This window comes from Cyprinodon variegatus, unplaced genomic scaffold, assembly GCF_000732505.1.
Source record: "Cyprinodon variegatus isolate N-32 unplaced genomic scaffold, C_variegatus-1.0 Scaffold38, whole genome shotgun sequence".
Classification (NCBI taxonomy): Eukaryota; Metazoa; Chordata; class Actinopteri; order Cyprinodontiformes; family Cyprinodontidae; genus Cyprinodon; species Cyprinodon variegatus.
In genome coordinates, this window is record NW_015150491.1 from 394,803 (window position 1) to 422,581 (window position 27,779).

Sequence of the window (27,779 nt, forward strand, 5' to 3'; positions counted from 1 at the left end):
TATATATATATATATATATATATATGCGTGTGTGGGGGGTGTGTGCACTGGATGGAATGTTACATGGAAACTTACATGCCCCCTTCCACCAGCACAGACTGCACTCGGCTGCAGCCTCCAGCCAGCTGAAGGTTGACTGATCCTTCGGTGAGAAGCACCCTCTTCCCCCGCAAACCGCAACGCTCGAAGAGAGTGATGGATGGCAGAGAAAACTCCTGCCAAGAAAGCCAGAAAGAGCATTAATAAACTCGGAAAACTGCAGGTCACACAGTTTGAAAAAAGAGTCGTTTCAGAAGTTGCCCTGGAAACCGACTACACTCAGACCTCTGTACTTCTTGGAAAACAAGCTGTCTGGAAACTAGTAAAGACGTCTTATTTTTCAAATTGATGCCGGTGTCTTATTCATTACTGATAGCAGCTTTTGAGCATGGATAAAGAATTGAACCGCTTCACTTATTTGTTCTAATGTAACATAAAAAATTTTGAAGCTGGAAACACTTTGCAATTTAAATCACTGTTTTGGGGTTACATAACTACATTAAAGTTATTTGCGCCTTGTTGCTTTGTATAAGCTTGTTAATGTAAGAGCTACACTTTGTTTTTTTTAATCCTGTTTCAAAACTACCTCACATGTAACAGTTAAGGTACTTTCAATGACTGATGCCTCCTAATCAATTTGAAAATCATTTAGGTTAAACTTAAAGGCAGTCAATCTAATTTGCATGTTTTGAAAAGCTAACCTATAACTTCAATTTGATTGCATTTCAGTTTATGCATCTCAACTGTGTGCAAAAGAAAAAGCAATAAAATTGTATTGTTCTTATCCTAAAAATAACCTAAATTGTTGCAGGACGAAGAGTCCACGAAACAAATAATCTGTGACTTCACCTTTTACATACTGATTTATGAAACACAACATATCTTGGATGTTTTAAAAGATTGCTTTTAAGGATAAGTAAATAGAAAAATTGGGTGGGTGACTAACATTAGAATCAAAAAAAGGACTTACAAAGCCAGCAGTCTGCAGTGACAGGATTGATGAGCTCCCACCGACACAGCCCATCGCCCTCAGATCTGGGTAGCTTCCTTCTTCTAACACATACATCTTTCCTGTGAAGTTCTTCCCTTCAAATGCCACCCAGCTGCGAAGCGTTTGCATGAAGATGGGCATCAGTTTAAAGGGAAAAATAAGAAGTAGAATTAAAAACAAGTTTTCTTGTTTTTTACATTTCGTTTTGCATTGTTAGATTAAATAAAAAAACATAATAAAGTATACAAAAAACAGTGTATAACATATGCAATTGAACCAGCGCCCATTTGAGATACTAACTAGAAAGTAGAGCTCTAGGAGTCTGAAAAACATTTCTATTCAGCTACAACAGTTTCTGCCGATCATACAAGGTCATCTACGTTTAAGCTCCAATTTTCAACGCTTGTCGCAAAGTGTGTTTAAGCACTACTGATTCAACCTGTGTCATAACTCAAAAATAGCTACGGTGCTATGTTTTTCTCTACAATGTGTGGCATTGCTCACCTCCCTGCCAGGACCTTGCAGGAACCAACTGAAAAACCATCCTGCAGGCAGTTTGTACTGTCCTCCAGGACAAGGACAGAGCCCTGGAAACCAGAATCTGAGAAAAGCTGCACCTGAGGGACACACACACAAAAAAATAATAATAATAAACATCATCAGATCAGAAGAACAAAAACATTTCACATTTTTCGCCATGCATTTTGATTTAGAGCCTACCTTAAACTTGGGTGTGTTTTCAAAATCATCCTGAAAGTAAAGAAAAAAATAAACAGATTAAAAATAATCAGCCTACCGGTAATAAAATCATAAAGAAAACTAAAGTACCAACTATGCCTTATTGTCAAAAATGTTTTTGCCAGTCATTATGAGCTGTGTATCCATGTGTAAATCAAAACTCTTGCTTCCTTGTAAGGGCTTAGTTGGACTCAGTGTCTTTGGGAGGTTTTGCATGGTCTCAAAATCAGCTTTATTATCAGTTAGCCTTAGAGAAAGACGATGGATTGCATTTTAATAAGATTCCACAAACCTGCTTATGAATAAAGCATGACCTTAACAGTTTCTCGAATAAAGCTGATAAGACTGGTCAGGGTTTGCTGACACTGCCTGCTATTAAAATATATAGAACTACCCTGTAAGGCTGAGATATGTCCAACTTTATATCAATATCTGTGAACTTGTTAAAAGCCAGCAATAACCTCCAGCTCTTTATTTATCTACTTAAAAAAATATTCTCAGATTGAGTCAGTGGTTGATAAGTTCAATGTCTATAAATTGATTGAACTTAATAGAAAGCAGCCACTCAATATAGTTTTCCTCATGATTTCAAATGGAAACCAGCAAAAAAAAAAGAGCTTTGTTTAAAAACTAGACATGAGTTAGTCCTTGTAAATAATGGATTCTGGTTTAAAAGTTCAGAGTTGCAGGTTTATAAATCGTTTTACATCCATAAACATTCATTTCAGTGATATTTTACATGATGGTCAAACATAAAGAAGCACAGATGTGGTGGAAAGAAAATTATTTTAAAAAATATGAAAAGTATTGTGTGCATTTTCTATTCACCCATTTTAATCCTAGCATCCGAATAAAATCCATTCCATCTGATTGCCTTCAGTAGTCATTTCATTAGGAACAGATTCAAATTGTGTCTAATGCATTTAAGGTTTTAAGTCATATGTTTTTATGAAGACCTCAGATAGTTATTAGTAAAACAAAACATGAAGGAACCAAGGAACACAGCAGAAAGGTTAGAGATACAATTGTTCAAGTTTAAAGCAGGTTATCAAAGAACTTTTCAAGTTCATCTCAACTATTAAGAAGCCAGGGTCCTGCATATTTTAGGTGTATCCCACCAACAATGAAATTAAGTGCCTGGTTTTATTCTAAGGTTGTTGTCAATTTGTTCAGGAAAAAACAAATGAAAGATTTTTCGGGTCTTTTTGACTCAGAACACATTTAAAACACTGGATACTGGACTTGATTTAACCATCCTTAGTTTATTAATTGATTGATTAATTGATTGACTGTATTGATTTCACTGGGGAGAAATTTACATTAGCTCAAATAGTAAAAAGAAAAAGAAGGTACCAAAGGAAGGAAAAAGTTGCATGGGATATATACAGTACATACTGTGCGTCCGCATATGACAGCTTTTTTTTAGTAGTAGGATTATTATACAGGATTAGATATTTAAGATTGACCAGGGTATTTTCATATTAGGTCCATCTCAAAAGACAAATAGTTTTTCTTCCTATTAGATTGAGTGTAATACACTTTAAGCTGTAGATAGCAGAGTGACTTCAGATGTTGAGCCAAATGAACACCAAAGTTTTTAAGGTTGCGTTTTGAAAAATCAGAAATTTTCCCCTTTAACTGAGCACTTCCGTGCATTTATTAAAGTTTAAATTTGTAAAAAACAAAAATGCAAAGAAAGAATTTTTTCACTAATGATAACATTAGTGTTTAACCAGCTACGTAGTTAGCATAAGCTAGAGTTACAGTAGAACCTGTCATAAAGTCAATACAGGCAGGCAGTAGGTGATATTGTAGGGTCTATTATATAATGGGGATGAAGGCTGTAATTTTAGCTCAGATAGAGGAACTTGTCTTTGTTTTTAGTAACCATGACTCAGTGCCCATATGACATATTCTTTTATACTTATACTCTGACAGCCTAAATAGTATACAAGTCATTTTAGGTTTGAATGCTACGACCTAACAGACTGTCTTCGATTAAATAACGACAGGAATGATTTATATTTGAAGCAGGACTTTATTAACACAACTAACTCAAGATTGCTTCATTTTAAGCAAGCAGTTTTTATATTGCAATACTAGGCGTATTGAATTTCTAGTATTTTTTTTATGTTTTCTATTGTTTGCTTGTTTTGATTCAAGCTACTAGAACCAGACGAGATGTAATATGCCGATTTCTCTGATTTCCATTCTTTTTTCCTGTTTTGGTTTAGGAAGAATTATTATGTCTTACATCTAAGGCAAATCTATTATTTTCACTTGATTCTTGCTGCTATGCCACATTCCACTGCTTAAACAGTGCCTCTTTATCCTCTTGTTTAAGGCCAAAACAGCTTTATATGAGTCATCTTCGTATTTTGGAACATTGTCATGCTCATTCTTATAATTTTCCCTTTCAAAATGCCACAAATTCATTCTTAAGGTGACTCATAATCCTGAGTTTAATAACATCTCTTCAGAAGCTTGTATGAGAACTTAAGAGAGTTCTCTGCTCCGCCTTATTATTAGATTAAGCTAAAAGTATGAATGTTGTGACTGGTCACATGTGGAGGGTATGAGCAGCGCTGAGGAAGTGAAATCTCATCACATATGCTCATGTAACCGCTCTGTCCAAACAAAAACACTGACTGCTTTAGCAACAAAATGTCAAGGAATAACACATTGGTGGACCGTATGAGTAACAACAGGGGAACTTTTTCCACCAAAGCAAATAAAACGGGATTTCAGGGTTTTCCTGTGAGTCACTGCTCTTACCAGTAGGATAGGCATAACTGAGCCAACTTTGTGCTGAAGTGCACCCCAGTCCTCCGGGCTCCCATACAGGCCTTTCTCCAGGATGTAGGACTCACCACAGAAGGCTGGCTCTTCAAATATAACCCAGCTGAGGACAAACATTTTTTAAAAATAATTAGCATGATCACTTTGACAAATATAAAGATTGTTTCATTTTAATTTAATTAATAGAGACAGGTAAGGCTTTGACGTGACCACAGTGCATTAGAAAGAACACCGCAGGAATCCAAGTTGTTCACAGTCCTTTTGAATGCCAAAGATGTTTGGCCAGAATCCAAAATAAATGGTAGCTTGTCACGTGATGGATTATCAGTTTTTTTTATTTCTTTAAAAAATGTGATGTTTAAAATTATCATGGAAAACTGTGCTGCTTTTGAAATGGTAGGAAAAGAAAAAAAAAAGGAAAGAACATGTGAGTTAGAGGATATATTGTGTGTGTTGCAAGTAGAATTCAAACCCATAAGAGCCAATCAGAGGCTCTCAGGCATGGCAGCTAGCATGAGCAAGGCGGTGTAGTATAATAGCATACTAGCGGCACAGCAAGAATTTCAGTGCTGTGAGAGTTTTGTCTTGTAAAGGACAGAATGTTCCGCTCCGCAGTAATAACAGTTTCATTAGTTTCTCCCTTGGGAAGCAGAAGTCTCCATTGCATGTTCTGCATTTCATTATCTCTATTTGCTCCCAGTTTGTTTACTTCCACATTTATTTAACTGATCACAACATAAAAAAAACTTTAAATAGAAGCCACCAAGAAATACCACATCTATATTGGGTTGTTTTCCAGTTTTCTAGCCAAGTGTATAAAAAGAGCTCATGAGTAAAAGCATGCACCTCCTCTACACATAGTCTAACTGAATTTCACAATTATCCCACACCACAGCAGGGTGTGAGGTGGCATGCTCCAACATAAGCACACCTAAACGGGGAAGTGCAGTGGGCTAAAAACTAAAAAAACATTAGTGGATTTTAGCATATGTCTAAACCTGTCTGTTTGGGTGTGGCAGTTCTGCTGTCTACACTTAAACAAAGAAGAATCGCAGTAAACCGCTAAGAGCGCTTTGCAGGAACTCGTAGCTTATTATGTACTTGAATGCTAAGACAGGATTATAAAGCATGCAAATGACTAGAATTTAAAACATATGCTAAGGAATCATTTTATATCTCCTATAGAGCATGCTTACGTATTTTTTTTTATGAGCTACTTGGATAAAGATGAAAACTGCAAGGATGTTAACAGGTGTCACTTACACTCCACTAGTGACATCAATGGACTGCGTTTTCATGCCGCACTCAGTTTCATCCATGTTGATAACAGGCACAGTGAGGTCCATGTTCCCTCCAAGCTTGCCAAAGTTTTTGTCCCTGAACAGTTTCAGGTGTGGAGACAGAAAATCCTGTCACAAAAATAAAAAAACATTATAGTTAAAGATGAACAAAGATAAATAATTCATTAATACAACCTTTTTTCCAGTGTAATTCTTTCCTTTTTTTTTGTAGGAACAAAATAATGACTAACCTTTCACAGCCCATCAAAATGTTTATCATCAAACAATATAAAATACTTATAAATATATAATACTTATAAATACTTATTAATACTCTATAAGTAGAGATTTTTCTTAATAGTTATAAAATGATGATTTATTGAGTGTTTCTTAACCCAATTTCCCATGATTTTACACCTACTCTCCTCAGTTGGTGTAATCTCAGATTCTCATTGTGGGATCATTTTGCATAAAATGACCATGTTATCAGAGTAGCATAACAGAATTATAAAACATTATGTCACATGATGTAAATGATTTATTTAAAAAAGACAAAAATGCTTTATAGTCCTGTAAAAATTATATCTATAAATGTATTTACTGTACATAACTATATTAAGAAAAAATAATTAGAAGGTAGCTTACATTATTGTATCATTTATTACTTACCAACAATAATGATAAAATGCAACTATCAATATTTTCCTATTTTTTTCTAATGTTCACATGATCATTCTTTTTGGGTTGTTCAAGATTTTTCATTACTAAGATTATGACTGACCTGCAACTGCAAAATTGAAGCTGTTGGACTTATTGTGTGTGCAATCTCTCTAATTGGTTTATTTATCTGCTTTTAATTGGACAAAAAAAACACTGGCTGAATTTTACTGTCATTTTTGACCACTTATTGCCCAGAGCATCAAACCATTATAGTTTCGTTCATTATAGTCGAATGCTGAAATCCAAAAAGGCTGATATTAGCTGTTTAAATAGTCCGGTTATCTGCTCTGATAGCCAGTCTGTAACTGAGTTTCAAAACACCATTATTATAATGAAGGTAAAGGGGGATTCCTTTTTGTATCAACATGGGAATTTTTTCCGTTGCTGCATTACTCTACACTTAAAATAGCTAGAAAATCGTCAGACATGCAAATATTCTCCCTGGCTTCTAATTAAACCTTGGAGTGCTTTTATAGCAGTATATGGCACTGCCCTAAACCTGAATGTGAACATTACCCTTGGAGCACAGTGATGTTTTTAGCCTGCATAGCAATGCTGTCCTGAACATGTCCTGAAAACTTTGTCTAGAGCCCTAATTGTATATTTATATCTTAAGCATCAGTATTAAACTTTATATCTCTATATCAACCACAAAAATCTGCCTGTTCACTTTCATGCATTATCCAGCTCTCGCATTCCAATTCATTACATGCTTTCAGCTGCTTTAGTCATACAAAGGTCTAAAGAATGCGTGCAGTTCATGACTCACAGATATTACTGGTCGTAGAGACAGAAGCTCAGAGCCTCCCCATTCACTGCAGTCCAGGTACTCCCCTTCCTCCAGGATGTGCTGTTGACCCTCGAACCCAGGCTGATTGTAGCCCACCCAGCTGTAAGAGGAAACCATCTACACTTAAATTAATGTTCCAACAAATTAAAAAACTGAATATATTCTCAGTGAGGCTGCAAGACTAATAACTATGTTTTAGCTTGCACAAGGTAAGGATGTCTGAGAAGAACACTCACAATCCTCCAGTAATCTTTAAAGATCCCACAGATTTGAGTGCAGTTGTATCAAAGTTTGCTGGGTCTGCAGTGAAGCCTCCTTCTGTCTCAAAAAAGCTCGAGACGTCACTGTCAATTTCCAAGCAGGAGCCCATAAAGCCTGGCTTTTCATACACCAGGGCCTGCAAAAAGATTCACATAGAGTATTTAGGACCATAAATTCCAATGTTGTTATTTAAAAAAAATCAAAATTTTATATTTTAATAATTCACAGATGAACATGATCAAGCATTTTATTGAATTTGCAATACCTTTAATTTTCCAACATAAAGCCAAGATGACATGATATATCAGTTTGTTTGAGTTTGCATCAGCAATATGTTATTTACACTCTCTGCTGTTTTTGAGCTACAGCATCGAAGCATGAATTTGAAACCAGACTTTCATGTTCTCATGCTTAACTTTAGGAATATAGATTTTTTTTAATGGGTTAATTGGAAATTCCACACCATTGTTACTTTTTTTCTTTTAGCCCAAAGTAAGATCTGTACACCATCTCAATCGGTAAATTTCAATAATAAGAGCTTTTTTTTAACACCTTTTCAAGCTAAAAAAGACAAGTTGGCAGCAAGAGGTGAAATGCATACCTTAACTTCGTTTGGATTCTCCACTTTAAAGCCACCCTGGAAAAGAAACATCATCACAATCAATTATTGTTTATATGTCATAAAACTTAATAAAGCTAATGCATAACACAAGTTGTATTGTTTGATAAATACCGATATAGAAAGTAATTACAGGTTTAAAAACAAAGTGAAAGAATGTTGACGCATACTGTCACACCAAAAGCCTTTGCACAAAGCAACACACCTGGGCTTATTTACACTGTAAAGCAAAATGCAAGAGAAAATAAAACCAGTAGGGTACTGTAAGCTGCTAATTACCCTCTTATAGATAATATTCCCATGCATTTCTCTAGAACTGACAATGTGGCAGAGCCGCATTTTATAATAAGCTCCAGACAAAACAAATAGTTGCATGTTGATGAAAATGACATTTGCCTTGTCATGCACTTACACAATATAAAAAGTATAAGGTTTAATTGGATGATTACTCTTTTAAAGGTTGTGGGCTTAAGGTTTGACATCAAGAATGTATTAAAATGTAGATTCTTTTTGTAATTCCACCTCATGACTCAGAATCATGTGTCCAACTGGATTATGTAACCCAAGGAAAGATAAGCAGGATCACACAGGTGCACTAAAAATAAAGTCCCACCAAAGCACTACTATTCCTTTAACTGTCCCACATTTGAACAGGTTACAGCAAATAATCTAAAGCATGGTAAAGGACATTACTGTAACCTAAACTAGAGCATGACTAAAGGACACATGTTTTTCAAAGTTATTTAAACTTCTTTGATCTGATATAAAATTGTGGAAATCCAGCTGACTTCACACATCTAAAAAGAACATAAAAATAAAAAGTAGCACCCAGAATGCACTGGATAAAATGTGAAACATAATGGGATCCTGAGCAGAGTTAATAGGAAGATGGATGGAGTTAGTTTCAGATTGATTTTTTTTTTATTAGAGAAAAATTAGAAAAAGATCAGGAGGAAAAGAATTAGAAAAAAGAAATGAGACATTTATTGTGCTCCATAAATAGTGTATAACATCCATTTTTTAGTAAGATTAACTCTTAAAATGGCAATAAAAAACACCAATGTTTGTATTTGGGCATCCTTTGGTACAATGAGCAAATTTAATGAACCATTGACAAGCTTAATTCTAATCAAACTAGCTGTAAGATAAAGCTAATAGGCTCAAAAAGCCAAGATGGCTCACAGTATTAAAGTCCACTGAACTTAGCTTACAGTTAAATTGGCACAGAGAACGCCAGTGATTACTATCCACCTGTTCATTTACATCTAACCTCTCCAATTCTTTATCAGTACAAATCATCCCATGCAATTATAGTAATTAAAATAAAACTTTGTAAAGATGCTAATCAAATGGGGAGTGAACTAAGGAGCGACATTTGCTCCTCATGCTGTGTTCCATTTTTCTCCAAAACCAGATGGTACATCTGGGAATAACATTGCACTCATATAATCATGTTTCAGTTAGAAAACAATAGGAGTTGCTATGTCTTTTACTCAGTCCCAAAGCTAATAATTAGCAATGTAAAAAACTGCTGATGAATTTAATGTTTTCAAAAACACAAACAAGGCAACAATCACCAGCAACAGTAATAACAAATAGAGGTCATATATTTTTTTGGTTTGTTTGTTTTGCAGGTTAAATGACCCCATATCACTACAAGTGCAAAAACAGTTTATTACTGCAGCTATCATGTTTGTGAAGTTGGTGAGAAACCTCCATCTGGAAATTCAGAGTTCAAAGAGTTTTCCTGTTTATTTTTCCATTTTAGAAATAACCTCTTATCCAGACTGTTATCTGTATAAAAAAAAAAAAAAAATGCATACACAATTACATACCATTTTTAGTGGTCTAAGAGATCCCACAAATGGTGAAGTAAAGCCCCAAGCCTCAGGAACAGGATACACTCCTTTTTCAAGCACCCCAACCATGCCTTGAAATCCTGGATCACTAAAAAGCAACCACCTGAGAGAAAAAGCAGAAACAGCAATGTCACCATTTAACTGTATGTTATGTCAAAAACTCTCTCCATGTTATCCTGAACTATAACATTGAGAATCAAAGGAAGCCATTGGCATAAAGTTCATAACCGTTCAGATTTGTCACATTGAAAGCACAAACTGAAGTTCATTTTATAGGGATTTTTTGGATAGAATAGAATAGAAAATCCCTTTATTGTCCCACAATAGGGAATTCTGGTGTTACAGCAGTAAAAAGATTGTAGAAAAAATTGTCACAAAAATGTGGACCTTAGAAAAGTGTATAAGAATAAAATAATAGTGACGAATTAGCAGCAACATCAGAAATGTGAAAAATTACAGCAGCATGTTATTTAACTGACTAAGGTAGAAACTGTGCAAAATTAGCATGAATGTAACAACTTATTGAGGTTGTTGGGAACAGTGATGGTTGTGATATTCTGACACAGAGATGCAGAGTTTTGAAGATATATGGAAACTTAAACCTATTTTTTCCAGTAATAAACATGACCTAATAAGATAATATTTGTACCTTGGCATAAGCTTAGTAGAGGACATATTTAGCACACCTATGATACTGTGCATGGTCTTGAATGCACTATCACCATATTAGCATAAGTTAGAGGGAGTATCATGATGAGGGCATCTGCATCTTCAGAGTAACATGGACAGAACTGATGTGAAGATGAGTGCAGCTTAAACAGGATAATTCTGGCAATAAACCTGTTAGGGAATGTGAAAAAAACTTGAGCCTGAAAAGAATGTTTACTTTCCACCAGCAGAAGATCCCTAAACACACAGCCCGAGCTATAAATGAATAGTTTAGGTAAAAAAATATTCGATACTACATTGGTCTGTTACATATGCTGAGTTCATAGATCTTCCATCTTCTATGACTGAGCTATACCTATTTTGAATGAAATAACTGAGCAATGATTAAACAGTAGTAGGACCCCTTAAATGAACTGCACTTTGAGGATCTAATGTGCTCAAATAGCAAAAGGTTCATGGGGTACTTATTAAAAAAGCTGAAAGTCTTTCCAAAGAAGGACCCATTTTGCTTTAATCAGCATTTTCAAAAAAATTATAATAATAATAATTTACCGGGAATTTTATTTAGGTTTACGCAAAACAGCTTAAAGTGTACGTAGCCAGACTTTTGCTAGATTTTCCTGAAGACATTTCGACCCTATATCCAGGAGTCTTGTTCAAGTCTGACAGCTTGCACTAGAGAAATCTTTAGTTGAAATCAAAGACCAACCCGTTTGCCCTCCATTTTAGCCTGCTTTGTGGTTGCCATCACCTTGATGACAAAGTGTTTACTCATGAATGCTTATTCAGGTTTAATTTTGCACCTTCTTTAAATAAAAGTGATACAAACTTGAGCAAATAACAAAAGAGGAAATGGAATGGCATGCAACAGTTTTTATGGTGGGCAGTCTTTTTTGCCCCCTTTTGTCTGGCATTTCCAGTACAATACCAATGTCTCATACCAATGACCACGTGTGAGCCTCTGGCAGGAAAAAACAACCCATCCCTCTCAGCCACAGCTGAAGAAGTTATACCAGGAGGCGATGCCAACCCTACAGTAAAGGAGCAGCTTTGCTCCATGTGGCTGGAACAAATCTACATCTGCTGCACAGTTGTCTCTACATGAGAAAATATTTTACAGAATGAGCAGCTAGAGAAGATCTTTGGCATTATCAGTGTAGATGAAATCTGACACCTATCTATTTTGTTTGTATCTGTGAGGATAGTCAAACAACTTCTAAAGTAACATTTACCTCCGAATGTAGAGCTGAAAAAGCAGCTGTTAAGAACAGAAGTCTAATACCATTTATTGCTTCCTGAAGGAGGGCACAAACTGTCCTGAATCCCTACACCTCTCCAGTGGAAAAACAATCTTTGCTTCGCCAAGTTGACACCTCTGACATGTAATGGCAGGACAAACATTCTCACTCTTGCAGAAGAGTAAAAATCCATGCAAAGAAAATGAAATGAATGATTATTATAATTCAACCTATTTCATATTTTCAAAGCAGAGAATATTTCTGCCCTTCAGTGAACCTCTAATAAGTCTGAATCAATTAAAAAAAGCAACATAAGTGTGGGCAAAAAGGAGAGCCACATATGCTTTCAACTGCAATGTCTTTGTCCCTATGAGCCTTGAGGCATTTTCCCTGTTGAAGATTATAATTCAACTCAGCTTTAATTGCTCATAATAACAGAAAGCTTTTACATAAGTGTTTTCCCACTGCATGTTCTCAACAGCTTTGAAACTGCTGGAACAGAGAACTAAGCATGATATGTAAGTGCCTGCTGTATCACTAAAGCTTGCCTGTTTAAATGATTGTTAAAAGACAACCTACTTTAACTTATCTACAGTCAAGACAATAACTAAAAGTTTAAAACAACTAAAAGCAAGACAAAAAACTGTTTGTGTAAAGTGAAAATGATTGTAAAAATAGAAGCAATCAAGTTTTTGAAACTCACTTTTAAAAAAATGCATCGAAAAAGACCAAAGGATCAGTAAACTGCTATATATATATATATATATTTCACTGCTAGAACCACAAATGGAAATGTGGAGTTTACTAAACATCACTGGGGCTTTGGCTGCAGTCGTATGTTTTGTTCAGATGGATCGAAATGGTTTCAGCTATATAATCTCCGAAAAGAGAGCAACATAAAACAACAGTGTGTTTCTTGAACAGGGAATAGATGAGGCTCAGCATTTAAATGCAAATTATTTGTCTGCAAAAGCTTGACTATTTAGTTCCAGTTCGGATTTAGACTGCTAGATTTTCCTGGTTGACTCTGTGCTCCATACTACACACAGTATAAAATGAAGCTAAAGTTGCAAAAAAAAAAAAAAATAATAATAATAATAATATGCATGTTTTCAGCTTGTGAAATAAATCCTAGAATTACAGAATAAATGCAGCATTATTGCCAAAGATGATTGGAGTAATCTTTGGAGGGTCATTGTCACTTTAAAGAACTTTTTTTTTTTTTACAGCCAAGCGTATTACTACCGTAATTTCTAAACCAATTCTTATATAGATAGTAAATATGTTTTTTTTTTTACCTTTATTATTTTTTTTTTTTTTTACCTTTATTATTAACTTCATATTTAGTTGCAGCTTGAAATCAAAAATGTTATTAGGTATAATTCTAAGTTTATAAAATAATGTAAAGAAAAATAGATCTAAAATCATATGTCTGTTGTGAAAATTAAATCAAATATAAAAACATAGATATATTAATGATTTCAAGCTTGGTATTTTCTATTACACTACATTAGTCGGTTCTTTTTATCATTTCAAGCAGACCGCTGATCAGATATGTTGAAACCCAAATGAAATCAGATGCTACATAAACACTGATACTCACACTCCAGAGTGCACTTGGATGGAAGCAGTATTCAGCGGGATACCAAATGAGCCTGTTTCTATAGTATCATCATGGTAAGACGTTAGTCTGCCAAGGCCCTCTGGTTCAGTAAACAGATCAATATGAGGGATGCTATAATCCTACAGAGAAAGAAGAGGAAAAGAGGTTAAAACAATTATCAAAATGTCCAATAAATCTGCCATAAAACCTAAAGCAGATCAGTGATAAATACATTAACCTTTCTGTTCTACAATTTGGACTAAACATAACAGGTTATTCAAGGTAAAAAAAAAGGTGAAAATGAAGTGAAGTTAATGAGTTTACCCACCCTGATAGCAAGTCGAATGGAACCAATAACAAACAGGCTGTTTTCTGCTTCTGTTTGTCCAGGGTCTGCCCACATATTTTCCAAATCTAGTCCACCTTCTTCTAAGGCAATGACGCGTCCCTGAAAGTCAGGTTTCTCGTAGAGGATCCAGCTGCAATATGACCACAATTTTTCTCATACAGAAGAAATGCAAACATAAAGAATGGTGGTTTGGTGTAAACATTTTTAATTAACTAACTGAAAACTATCTGGATGATGCCTCTTTTGTCTTGTATGCAAATACGATTACTGGCTGCCTTATTGCCAGTTTCTAATTAGTTTAGCTTGGTAAGTTTATTTGTATATCCAAGGGAAATTCATGCAAGAAATGTCTGATTAATATTTGAATTAACTTAAGTGTAAAATCAACACTTGACAGAGAAAGGATATATCCAGCCGCCTTGTAAATAAGATTGCTTTTCCTTCTTCATATTTGTTTAAAATGAGAGAATGTTGATTTATTTTGGCTCAATGAGCTCGCAGAAGGTGACACCAGATTATTTTAAAATATATTTCTTATTTACCAATCTAAGAATTGTATTACTCAAACAAAGACAAGTATATTTGCATCTACATTTTTTCTTGTTGCTCAGCGATGCAGAAATAAACAGAAGCACAAAATTATTTTTTGCTATTTTTATAGCACAGGATCATAGAGCAGAAATTTACAGCAGTTGCACTGAAAAAAAAAAGACAGCTTTCTGCAGTGCATGTGCAGTCTGCTGTAACAGCAGCATTTTAATTTAATAAAAGTGCAAATTGGGACAAAACTGGAAAATTGATGAAAAATAACCAAAACTATTTCTATGACAGTTATTGATTTGACTAAATGTGACTTCATCGGACATACCAAGCTTTTTATCATAGGATTAGAATAGTGATTATGGAAAAAAAAACTCCCCAGGTGGGTCTAGTGAAAAGCAAAGAAGGGTCTGTGGAAAAATATAGTAATTTCATCTTTTAGATTGTCTGTTTCTATTCATAAAGCTATAGGGACCATTTAGAATAGAATAAATGAAGTACAGAACTACCAAGTTAGGGCTGCAACTAACGATTTTTTCGCAAATCGATTATTTTAATTGACAGATTATTAATCGATTAATAATCGGATTGAAATTGGTTCCTTAAACAACAGTTTTTACAAAATAAAACCAGGTGAAACTAACGTGTTTCCATTTGAGTTCTTGATAAAGCATATTGAAAGACAAAAATCCTAAATCCAAAATGTTTATTTTTTCTTTTACAATTTTGATATAATTACTCCTCTAAGGGAGTCGCTCTGTAAGCTAAAGGCATGCTTAAGAGTCTTACTACTCCAGTTAACGATTAATGGATTACTAAATTAGTTGACAATTATGACAATAATCGATTCATGTTTCATTGTTTCCGCAGCCTATCCCAAATTATTAGAACATACTGAATTGAAATCTTAAGAAGTAGGTCACAAATGTTCCTGAGCAGAATCCTGATTTAGAATGAGTGACCAAAGCAACAAAAAATGTCTCTATAAATATGCTGTTGCATGACATAATGAATAAACCTCATAATATAGTAACCAGGATTACAGACAAACAGGAGAGAGGTTTAAATACTAAATATTTAAATATGAAATAATAAATATTTGTGTGAGATTTTAACTTCACTAAAACTATAATTTAGATTTTCTTTTATTTTTACAGGGGATGACAATACCTCTGGTGTATTAATTGTGGCATTCCTTTGAAAAAAGCCATAAGCCCTTCATCTACCTTGCCTTAAGGCATCAAGGATATACACTCCATGGAGGGGTCTTTGAAAATGGTGCAGTTAGGAAGGATGAGAGGCTAAATTCTGATATTTCACCAAATGAATCACGTGGGAACCTCTAACTTCTAACTTAAGCCTCACAAAGTCAGTTGACATTAATTGGAACGACATCTCACAGTACATCAGCTGAAGCTTCTTGTTTTATATATATACACTTACCATCCCCTTATAACATTCACTGATATGAGAGGTGAGAGCTCCAGAGACGAAGCATCTGCCATATCCCTGTAAATCTCATATGCTTGGCCACTGAACTGGGGTTTTTCAAACAACACAATCTGCATGGAGACACAGAGGGCATTATAAAACATTCCACCACATTAAGCATGCAGGAAAATAATGGAAAAAAAGCATCACTAAATAAGCGCTTCGTGGTAAAACAGGACTGATTGAAAGCATATGAACAGATAAATGCTGATGTTTGCTAAGCCTAAAAAGCCCATTGAGGGTTAGACATAGATGGTATGCTGTTAATGTTTTTGATTCACTTTAAGTTATTTTGATGTGTTTTAGTGTGATAGAATTAAAAAATTGTAAAAACCAAATAACCATTACACAAAAATGGTCTTTTCCAGTGAATAGGATTTTTTTTTCTTACTTGCCTCAGAAGACCTAAACAAGTACAGAAAATATCTGTTTTATGGCAATTGATCCACAGCACAGCAACAGCAGAAGGTTGCAGGCTAAGTATGCATCTAGGGAATAACTGGCTTAGTTGCAACAGCTATTATAAAGTCATACGCTAATGAAGATCCTTGACTTTTGCCCTGTGTTAAATGCTTTACATTCATGATGCTAATTATGCCCAGCTGTACATTTGCAAAATACTTTTTTAATGTGCTTTCATTCACTCCCACAACTACAATATGAAAAGCAGATGTTTTCATTAAAACCAAGTGTTTTCTGTTTGGATTCCTTTTCGCATCTTGCTTGTGTTATCTGCTGGCAAAGGTTTTGCCTACTGTACCTTTCCAGGGCGTGTATGAAATCCCTTGACGGCTCTTATCTGGAACACAAAAAACAAATAATTAGGACTGCGACAATGCCTTAAAGCATGGCAAACATCTGATAAATTCTAAGCATGTTAAACTGTGCCACAATTTAGCAGTTCAGTGTCTGCAGATTAACATGACTATAGATTATTTTCACTCTTTTGGGAGGTGACTAATTTCACTATGAAACAGCACAATTCTGAGAAAATTTACCTAAAAACAGGCAAATAAACTCTTTGTAAATAAATGCTCCAAACACTCCAAGAATGCTTTAGAAACTACAAATTACAGGCAACAAAATAAAACCAAAGAACTTGGTCAACCATAACTCTGTAATAACACACTGCTTTGAGTTGCAAACAAATGGCTGTTGACAAACGTACAATTCAACATTTACCCAAGACAACCCTCTCACATGGCAAATACAACATTTAACACCGGTTCCTGTGTAATTATACCAAAATTACAACAGCAAGCCAAAAAAAAAAACAATCCAATGATAAATTAAACAACTCAAATATAAGTTCTTTTTAATTTTCATTGACAATGTTTTGGATTTCATGTCTTGTTCTAAAAGATACAGACATAGTTTACAGTAACTCTGAATTTAGGAGTGACAGTACAAGAGTCTATATGGGAAGAAAAACCTTTAATTACCCTGGAAGTATAAATCAATTAAAAACTACAATTTCTACTCATTTGTACAGCAGCTCAAAAGTTATAAACAGCATAGTCACCTATGTACCTAGTTGTTCACTGGAAATTGACATAAAAATTAGACACATTTTGCTTTGATTAAAATGGGTATACTTGTCCATCAGGAGGTTACAGCAATTGTTTTGTCAATTCAAAGTCGTTTATAAAAATTAAATAGTTAAATTAAAACATAGTTTATAAAAATGAGTGTGTATATTTTGTAGTCCTTTGTCAGAGAACTTACAAAGGCCAAAGGCAGATCCACCATGACAGACGTTTGAGAGAATTGGCTACATCAGTTAATCTCTAAACAAAAGGGCTGCAAAATGGTTGAAATGTTTTGAATTATTGTGCATCTCTGTTAACAGTTGAGGTTTTACTGTAAGCTTTAGCCGGTGGTGACTGATGCTGTCTGAAACAGGGGATCGGAAAGGTGTTAATGAAATCCAAAGGTCACCTAGTGCATTAACAAATATTGAAACCCATAAAACACATTGCTACAATGGGAACTCTAAGAATAAACTCCCAAAAAAAAACACAGCAAGAGTTCAGCACCAGATGTCTGTTCTGACTGAATGATCATTTTTCCCTACTGACTCATGGAAAACCTCCTCGCTGTTTGACCACTGTCGGTTAAGAATCCTTAAATATGTTTACCAATCAGCATCAAGCAGCCAACTTTTTGACCCGCCCCTGCTCCATAGACCCTCTAAGAAGTTTAACCTCAGTGGAAGTGAAGTATTTTGGAGTGTTATCCAATCAGGGTTCTACTTTCTCGCTGCTTGGTTCAATAGACCGAGGCTCAAAGCTCAACAGGGATTTCTCATAGCTCTCGACAGGTAGCGTTCTGCTGCTCCGGTAGGAGGGGAGATCGCAGCCAATTCATATGCAACATACTCATGAAATCAGGTGCATTTTGACAAATATATTAACACATATTTAATCTACAGATTAATGTCTACATTTATGAAAATTAACAATGCATATTTTACCGATAATTATATGAACTCTACAAGGAAGGTTTAACCTCCCTAGTGTTCAATGAGAAATATGAGCACATTTAATTCATTTTATAAATGTCAAAAATTGTCTGCTGTATGTTGGGTAAAAGTGGTTTCAGCCTAAAGGATAACCAAAATCCTCATTAGTTGCAGTTATGTTTCTTTATTTACAAAACCAAATACACTACATGAGAAATGTTACAAAAACAGAGCTAAATAATTTAAATAATAGCTGTGCTGTAAATGACACAAACATTGTTTTTCATAACAGCCATGTGAGATGCACTTTTATGGAAATTGTAGTTAAAACAGTCTCCAGTTCACCATGCCAACAACTGAAACCTGATACGTCTAACTGTAGAGGATTAATCTGTTGCACAAGACAGCAAAGCATCCTGCAGCAGCATGCTTGTAATGTACTTACAGTGTTTCTGAGTGCCTCGTAGGGTTTGGTCAAAGGATCCTTAGATAGATGCCTAGGTTGTGTGGTTGGTGAAATCCCAGGGAAAAGTGGAGCAGCTGAGTCAGGAAGCACCAGAGCTGGTTTTGTAATTCCCTCTGCAATACCTCCAGAAAGCAGAGATTCCATTTTGCCCGTAAGCTGGGACAGAAATAGAGACATTTTTAGTGGATTCTTTGTCTCACTGTTTATCAAAGTTCTCTTTATTAGTTTTACTCAGTTTTATTAGTGCAGTAGCCTTCTATGTTCAGTTTATTCCTTTGCTTTACTTCATTATGCATCAATAAGAGTGACTTTCTAATATTTTTCTTAGAAGACAGAGAGAAACTAACCTCTGGTTTGACTTGGTCCTGTTCTTGTAATCCGGGTACTGCTTTTGCTTGTTCCTGTGGGCGGTACTTCTCTAAATAGTCAGGCAGCTTGATGTCGTTAAAAGCCGGAAGTGGAGGAACTGAGTCATTGACCACAGTTTCTGCTGCACGGCTTTCCTCTCCGCTCTGCTTCACAGCTGTGTTTTTGATTGTATCTGAGGCTGTTGGGCTTTGAGGGGCCGGCTGGGGTGAAGTTAGAGAGCTGAGCTGGGGGGTTTCACTAGGCAACACGCTGTCTGAGCTGGAGCCTTCAGCTGGAGACTGAACTCCATTCCTCTTACCTCTAATGAGAGAGGAGGTTAGACTGCTGAGGAGGCCGCTTCTCTCCAAGCGAGATTTAACTTTTATTTGATCCTCTTTCTCTTCTTTTCCCTCTTCCTCAACCCTTTCAACATCCTTTTCCTTGAGACGAGGATGAGAATCAAGGCTGCTGAGTAGCAGGCTCCTGTCAACAAAGCTTGCTCTGGCGGGTATCAAGCCAGATTTCGTCTCTGTGCTCTGCAACTTGGCTAAAAGGCTTGGAGTTGTATCAAAAGTAAGCTCTTTCTTCTTCCTCAAGCCAAATGTGAACTCCTCAGGGTCAAATGTCTTCTCAAAGCGGGCCTCCTTAATGGCCGGCATTGCAAAGGGAGGCTGGGGTGTCCGAAGGTGGTTGTGCTTACGGGGCGGAACAGAAAATGGGGCGCAGAGTTTCTTTATTCTTTCAACAAAATCGTCATCATCAAGTTCACCAGGAGTATCCAACAGGTTGCTCTCACTTCCAGAAGAGGTCAGCTTTGCCTCTTGTACTTTCAGCTTGCGCTTGGGAACATCTACATCTAGCCAGCTGGATGGTGTTTCTTGCTTCTCGGGGGAGTTATTGTTCATAAGCTCCTTTGGTAAATTGAGTCTCCTCATAGATGAATAATTAGCTCCTGGTGGTAGAGGAGCTTTCGGAGTTGGACTCAGCATGTCATTTGTTGGCTCCTTTATGACTTGGTGGAGTTGAGAATGTGAAGGAATAACACCATTAGCAACAGGTGTGAGGGTTTTTGCCGGCAGAGTGAATCTTTTCTCTGCTGCTTTTTCCATTTCATTACCTGTCAAGTGAAGTGTGATGCTATCAGTGGGGCTTTGAGTTATTTTCTCTGCATCCCTGAGTGAGGAGACATTAATCCTACTGTCGGTGCTTTTTGAATCCTCAGACCAAAGAGTTGGCTTTCTGATTTTTTTTATGTTTTCTTGCACTGATAGCAGAGCAGCACCTTTTTCCCTGTCCTCTTCTCTAAGACCTTTGCTGAATTTAGATTCATTGTCAGGAATACAAGAATAATCTTCACCAACTGAATCTGTCTTTTCCTTGAATGTCACATTAACCTGAGCAGGTATCTCCATAAGAGTTTCATTAGTGTCTTTTGCACTCACTCCTTCATCTGGTGTAGATGCTTTGGTAATAGGTTCGGACTTTGAGACCTCAGCATCATTAGCTCCATGTGTGCATGACTCATAAAGTGAATTCTCTGTTTTTTCCATGGATACAGAATTGACAATGCCTACTCTGGCCACCAACTCACTTTGTATTCCAGGGCTCTCAGTGAGTTCTGTTTGTGACTCAGGAGGCACATTTGTGACTGTCTCTGCCTTCTGTGGCTCTTTATCACTCTCTGTCGCACTCACAGCCTCATTAGTCGAGGTGATTGTACAAATAGCAGCTTTCTCTTCAGGTACAGTCAACGCCTCAGTGGGTTTTTGTGTTTCTACATGGAGGGCTGATGATCCCATGGAATTTTCTGATATTTGACCGTTTTTTTCAGGCGGGTTTGGTTCTTCAGCACTTTGCTCTTTCAATCTTATACCTTGCCTGCTGTCTGAAATACTATCCATTGTAGGACGAGTGTCTGAAGGCAGATGCTGCTGAGTCTTTTCTCTCCCCTCAGGAAGATGTACATTTCCATTGTTCATTATTTCAATTTTTTTCACATCTTCAGTCTCAGCTTGATATATTAGCACTGTGCCTGTGCTTGAAGGAAGCTGGCTTTGTTCCGCTTCACCTTTAGCCGATGTGCATCCTTCCTGCTTACTGGATGATCTGAGATGCATAGATAAATCATCATCTAGTTTGGATTTTTTAGCAGACAACTGCAGATCTGCTGCCGGAGGCATTTTAAGATGTTCAGATGAAGGAGCTGTTGATGAGGAAGAGGTTGAAGTTTCACTACTGTCCTCCGAGGAGTTTTGTCTGTCTTGAGTTGATGTAAGGCTATTTTCTTCTGCTTTTTTCTCTGGTGCAGGTAAAATGTCAGCATCCTTTTCAAAGGCCCCTTTTGTTTCCTTGCTAAAGCTAGCAATATCAGGTTCATCTCTGGTAAAAGGTGATTCAGCAGCTTGCTCTGGTTCATTTTTAATTTCCTCTTGATTAGATTTAGACATAGGCTGGGACCCTGAATTGTCTCTCTGGAGTTTTTCAGGTGGTAATGTGGTTATCGTTGGAAGTTGTTCCTCTGAATTTTCCTCATGGATTGGTATCTCTGAGCTGACTTGATTATCCATTTCTTTATTTTTCCTTCTTTTAGACCTGCTTGGACTTTTGGGCTGTTGTGTCATGTTATTTGTAGCATCTTCCAAATCTGCTAAATCCTCTTTCTCAGTGGGCATCTGCACCCTTGTGGTGGAACAATCCTGTCCATCTGGTTTTGGTGTTATCTCTGACTTTGGTTTTGTATGAACTAACTGTTTCGTATCTAGTTTATCCTGAATGTCCAGTTCTGACGACTTTGATACTGGAACTGCCACAGAAGAGTAGGAACTTTGAGTTGTTCCTTTTAAATGTGGCATTTGAGGTGGTCCTGGTTTTGGTTTTAAGTTTGATGCTTCTGCAAATTTTCTCACACGCTCCTTGATGGTCATTGGTTTCTCACCATCACCTGACACTGGGCTGCCGCAACGTTCAGCAGATTTTGACCTCTGCTCAGACAAAAGAAAGTCTGCTTGAAACTTGTGTGAGACAGTTCTGTTTGGAGAGACATCTGCACTTCTCGGTGTCTGGAAGGTCTTGTTGAAACCCCTATCTCGTTTTTTTGGCTCAAATAGGTTGATTTTATCTGCAATCCGGCCACCAACAGGTTTGGGCTCTTCAACAACCTTTTTTGGGTGAGGGGGGCTGTGCAAAACAAAAGGTAATAATCAAAATTGCGCAGCATTTAGAGATAACCATCTTATAACCACATACTTTCTATTGACAAATACCCTCTTAATCTTCTGGTAATTGCCTAATATCCCAAAGATTTATGTGAACTCAGTTTAGATCTCTACACTTTTACAAGTCCAATCCTGAAGCTCAGGCTTGAACTTTGTGTTATGACTCACACCTTTGTTTCTAAGTGGATAAGCCTGACTCAATTGCACCCACACCTTTAACCTGCTCTGGAAAAATGTCTACTAAGTGACATTTACCGGAAGTACACAATCCAATTTAAATATTTCACTGTTTACCTTCTTACAAATTTGTGCTGTATTTGCAGTACAAAAGTTTTTATAACTTTATATATCACATAATACTTAACTTACCTTGCATCCTTCTCAGTTTTGGGCTTTTCTTCTTCTGCGATGTCTTTTAAAGCATTGTTGAAATCCCGCTGATCTTGTCTTGCATTTTGTTTTGGTTCAAGAGGAACATTTTTTGGAAATATCTTAACTTCACTTTTGGAAACCTTAATACTCCTGCGTTTAGACTCTGGGGTCTCTGTCTTCCTCTGTACCTTGTAAAGTCTCTCATCCTCTTCCATGTCTGCTCCCACGTCCACCTTGTCCGTTTGGTCGGCCATAGAGACTGTGATTGAGTTCTGGAGCCGGTCCAACTGCTTGACCATATCTTTGGAAGGAAACTTGCTTTCTCCTCCTTCAGGTGAGACCTGTAAGGAGGGGCCTAGCCTAGAGGAGGAGTCTGTGGATATTTCTTTAAGGTCAGCGTTTGAAATTTTGCCTTGTGGACTGTCTGCAGAGGTGCCTGGTAGAGGACATCCATCTGCTGGTTGAGTGTTTGGTTGAGGGCTTTTGTCTGTGGGGCTTTTGACTCCATTTCCTTGAGAATTCTTCCTGACTCTTCTTCTGCCTGCGTTTTTACGCCCCATGTCGTCTGCCTCTGTTGGCTCAGTCTCGGTCTCTAAACACAAGTCTTTGTGTGTTTTTAGTGACACTCCCCCTAGAACACTGTAAAAACTTTGTGCTCCAGCAGCCTGGCTCACATTTTTTTCAGCATTTGTTGGACTTGAGCTTGTAACTAAATCAAAGCTTTGTGATAACTTTGAGTTACGGGGGACCTGTAAGGTCTTTTTGACTGTTTTGCGAATAACTTCCTTTCCAGCACAGGTGTTCTGGCCACATTGGATCACACTAGTCTCCTCCAGGTACACATGGAGCCTTTTACCTGTCTGAGCCTGTGCTTTTCTCAGTGCATGTGGATGGGTGGGTGCCTGGTCAAAGTCCCACGCCACTCCCTGATTAGACGAAGATGAAAGATGTGTCGAATTATTGAAATTCCTTTCAGGATTCCCACTAGCTGAAGGAGTGTTGCTGTTCTCTGTATCTTCGCCCTGCCTTCTTTGCTTCCACCCCTCTGCAAGCTCCTCCTCCTTTGAACCTCCCTCTCCTGTCTCAGTGCTGCACAGAACTGAGTCCTCTCTGTGGGCAGACTGAGTGGCGTCCTTCTCTTTACAAGGAAGAAACTCTTTAAGGCGGCCAAGTGAACTAGTATCCCCCTCTTGATAATGTTGCTCCTCTGCTCTGAGTCTCACATAAGCCTCGCCCTTTACTTCACCTTCTGCTCCCTGAGTGAAATCAGAAGCTGAAAGGTCATTTCCATCCAGGGATTTTGGAGAATTTCCCCTCCAAGGAGAGAACCAACTGCCAATACGGCCCAAGACTCCGGTACTCGGCTGCTCCTCAGGGCTGTCAGACTGAAGCGAAGCAAGAGGAATTTGCATGAATATGTGTCCACTTATGCACCATATATTATATTAACATTTTATAACTGACCTGATGGATATTGAATAATGACATACATTAAAAATTAAATAATTGCATGTAACTGAACACATGCAAAATTGTCTTTTACCAAAGGAAGAGTGTGCAAGCTTTGGGGTTTAAAGACAAATAAGTGTTATTTAAAGAAATTTCTACTGCAGCCATGCATCTCTCAGCATTGCAAAGACATGCAGTGGTGCTTATAAACCTATACGCTTACCGTAGAAAATACCATATCATTGAGAGTCTTTATGTAGGATGTGAACATGATTTTGGTTTAGAACAAAAACTCCTACAGAGCATAAGACAAACACAAAATCATTCCCACAATAAAAGAGCAGTGAGAGAGAGTATTTTTTGAAAAAGGTAAAAATTCCTTATCACAGTGAGGGCTCATACACGACTTTCTAAAATAAAAAGAAGTCTGGAATTTCAATTTAGAACTCACCCTTAATTCTTGAAGAAAACTTTTCTCTCCTCTTTTTTATAAAAACAAGATGTTAGATAGTCCAGGATAGAGTATCCACTAACCGATGAACATTTTGCGTTACTCCTTCTTGTCTCCAGTCGAGCATCCCCAAACTATTTGAGCGCTGTCTAAACGCGTGTTGCTGAAAAGTTCAGCCCCTCTCCATCGGACCGCCAGCGCGCAGTCCAATGCTGGTGCATTCAAATGCTGCTCGGTAAACTTTAAACATCGCTGGTATTAAGGAGCGAATCATCAGTTAATATTTCCACGTCACCCGCGCAGTTGTGCTTTCATTTCTTTGTTCTTCGGCTGATGTCCTCTGGATGATGTCCAGCTTTTGCTTTTATTTCACATTAACTTGCTTATAAGCTTTCATTTCTTTTCAGATTTAGTTTGAGTTTTCCTTGTTGCATATTTTCATTTCAACTTATTGTCATAGTCTTGCAATTAAAACCTGAGTGGATTATCACTTCTGTGAAACTACTTGCTTACTCTATTCGCACGTTTTTCTGTTATATCGGGAGTACTGGATAAATACAAGAAAAAATAAAGATTTTATGTAAGCAGCACAAATTTGAAGCACTTAATAAAATATCTTTATGAAAATATTTTACTTTCATCCATCACATATAAAAGCTTGCAGTTACTGGTTCTCAAAATAAATGCCACTAATTAGGTTCATGGTAAATATGAGCATGCTTGATTGGATGTTGATATATTAATTGCCAAAAACCAAAATGTGGATATTTTAAAGCTTATTTTAATTGACGATAAACTTATAAGAGAAGTACAGAGAAAAAAAAAAATCACAAGAATAACAAAGATAAAAAAAAATAATAACTTTGTAATGCTGTTTTTTTTTTTTTTTTTTTTTTTATTGAAGTCAGCATTTGGATCAAGGACTGACATTGAATATAAATTAACTATTTATAAGCCCTAAGGAAACAGGGAGATTTTCTCTAAGAGATCTAATTAAATTTCTGAATATGACTACCAATACAAATAAAATCAATATATTCTTCTGGGTTTTATATTTCAAACATTGCAGCAATAATGCATTTTATACCACCGGAAAATCATATTCATTTTACTCCTATTTTAAAAGGTCAGTTACCGCTTTAAAAAGTCAGTATATTGAAACTTTTAAACAACCTAAAAGAGTTTCACTAATAATTGTTGTTCGTTTTTTTAATGGTTTTCTGTTAAAGAAGACTTTATGATAATACAGATCTATTTGTAAATATCAATTATTTCAACTGAAAAACCTAATGCTTAGTCTCAGATACAGTTTCATTACAAGCAAAATATTACTTTGACTCAAAATATTACATTATTACATGAGGAGTGTTATAGTTTGCAAGGCTAAATCATCAAATGCAAACAAATGGCTTAATTTGTACAGAATAACAAAAACATTTAGACAACAAACAAATAATCTCATAAATCTGCAAGATTACAGAAGTCTGAAAAAAATGATATCAACAAATTATAAAGGGCTTACATTGATTTTGTATTTTAGAAATTTTGTAATTTCCTTCACTCTACCTTTCGCATACCTCACCCAAAAAAGGATCTCTGGGGCTATATTCTATATTTATGCTGCTGTAGGTTTAGGCTGTTGGCGAATATAGGGATCACTTTTCATCATTCTACTTCACTCTATCTGTATTCTTCCATTCTGCAGTATTTGATAGTTCAACCCATGACTTTACTGTATGTTCTCTTTGCTTTTTCTCATCATAGTAGCTTCATCTGATCTGGTCCCTTTTGGCTCTGATGCAATCCAAGAGAGAAATATCAGATGGGCTGCTGCCATCAACACTTTTGATAATAGATGTTAGAGGTGAGCCTGTTTTTAGTGCTTAGTCCTATTTCTCTCCTAGACATACATTTGGGCTCATATTCTACTGTATTCTACTTTCATCCATTGACATGAGAACTGGAGCTTTTGTATGTCTCCTTCTCTCTTCTTAAACCCTCAGCTGGCCTCAGCAAAAGGCTGCTCACACTGAGCCAGGTTTTGTTGGAGGTTTCTTCTTGTTGAAATAGAGTTTTTCCTCTTCACTGTTGCTGCATGCATGCTCAACAGAATGCAGGTGAATATAATTTCCACAAGGTCTCAAAGTCAATGACCCTATGCAGTCAGCTGTTTTTTTAAATTAAACTTTTTTACCCATTCATGTGTATGATTAATTGAATTGTCTGTGTAAAGTGCCTTGAGATGATGTGTGTGTTTTGAATTGGTGCTATATAAATAAACTGAATTGAACTGTATTGAAGTTGCTCATAACAATTTATGAATGAGAAATAGCTGCATGTGTCAGCTAACCCTCGCAATCAATAAAACTTGATGTTTTAGTGTGTGTTTCATAATCTTTAACCTTTATGTAAATTCAAGTAAAGACTGTACTACCTTATACAGTGTCACCACTCAGCTCTTAGAAGAAATTGAATTAATACAGAACAATCTCTGCATGAGGCCCCAGCCCTCCTCAAATTGACATTTCCACAGAAAACAACCTCTAGATTAAATCAGTTCAGAGACGCTGCACATGAATGTCATGCCAGTTCTTCAACACTGACACTGAATGTTATGACGCATGAAGGCAAAACAACAGTCTAGACCCACAAAACCATTTTTATTCCTGTCTGTGCAGTATATTGTTCTGGTTAAGAATCTGTGCTATTTGAGCTGTGCTGAATCAGCAGAATTAAAGATAACTAAGCCAATCGATTTGTGCATAATCTTAATGCTGAATTTCTGAAGCACAGATTCAACATTAAGAATGAATATAGTGTTGTTATGCACAAGTACTTTTCTAGTTCTTCCAGTAGTAAAGACATTTATTTATAGCCAGCTTATCTGAAATGAAATTAATCAGAGCTGTTTGAGAATATATAAGATTATAAACGACCACTTTATGTGTTCTTTTTTAGTAAATCAGTTTTGATAAGAACTATTTTCAGACTTGAATGAATAAGTGAATGAATGAATGAACGAATGAATGAA

General features: G+C 36.5%; 1 protein-coding gene across 2 annotated transcripts in view; it reads right to left on the reverse strand.

The window, feature by feature from the left end:
• LOC107081625 (absent in melanoma 1 protein-like) overlaps nucleotides 1–27,779 on the reverse strand; it is a 36,544-nt gene that overhangs the window by 6,371 nt on the left and 2,394 nt on the right. Inside the window, exons 1-19 of one of the 2 annotated variants that reach the window (XM_015369780.1) lie at nucleotides 24,749–24,907; nucleotides 24,521–24,592; nucleotides 22,846–24,233; nucleotides 19,261–22,438; nucleotides 18,893–19,069; nucleotides 16,747–16,785; nucleotides 15,939–16,057; nucleotides 13,935–14,085; nucleotides 13,607–13,746; nucleotides 10,073–10,199; nucleotides 8,220–8,255; nucleotides 7,594–7,754; nucleotides 7,337–7,457; nucleotides 5,831–5,976; nucleotides 4,544–4,670; nucleotides 1,751–1,780; nucleotides 1,535–1,647; nucleotides 1,010–1,142; nucleotides 76–215 (exon numbers count right to left, since the gene is read on the reverse strand). In XM_015369780.1, the coding sequence (XP_015225266.1) occupies nucleotides 76–215; nucleotides 1,010–1,142; nucleotides 1,535–1,647; nucleotides 1,751–1,780; nucleotides 4,544–4,670; nucleotides 5,831–5,976; nucleotides 7,337–7,457; nucleotides 7,594–7,754; nucleotides 8,220–8,255; nucleotides 10,073–10,199; nucleotides 13,607–13,746; nucleotides 13,935–14,085; nucleotides 15,939–16,057; nucleotides 16,747–16,785; nucleotides 18,893–19,069; nucleotides 19,261–22,438; nucleotides 22,846–24,233; nucleotides 24,521–24,568 (6,374 nt within the window). In that variant the 5' untranslated portion in view covers nucleotides 24,569–24,592; nucleotides 24,749–24,907. Of the gene's footprint in view, nucleotides 1–75; nucleotides 216–1,009; nucleotides 1,143–1,534; nucleotides 1,648–1,750; nucleotides 1,781–4,543; nucleotides 4,671–5,830; nucleotides 5,977–7,336; nucleotides 7,458–7,593; nucleotides 7,755–8,219; nucleotides 8,256–10,072; nucleotides 10,200–13,606; nucleotides 13,747–13,934; nucleotides 14,086–15,938; nucleotides 16,058–16,746; nucleotides 16,786–18,892; nucleotides 19,070–19,260; nucleotides 22,439–22,845; nucleotides 24,234–24,520; nucleotides 24,593–24,748; nucleotides 24,908–27,779 lie in introns of those variants that run through there. The other variant, XM_015369782.1, reaches the window with a different exon arrangement.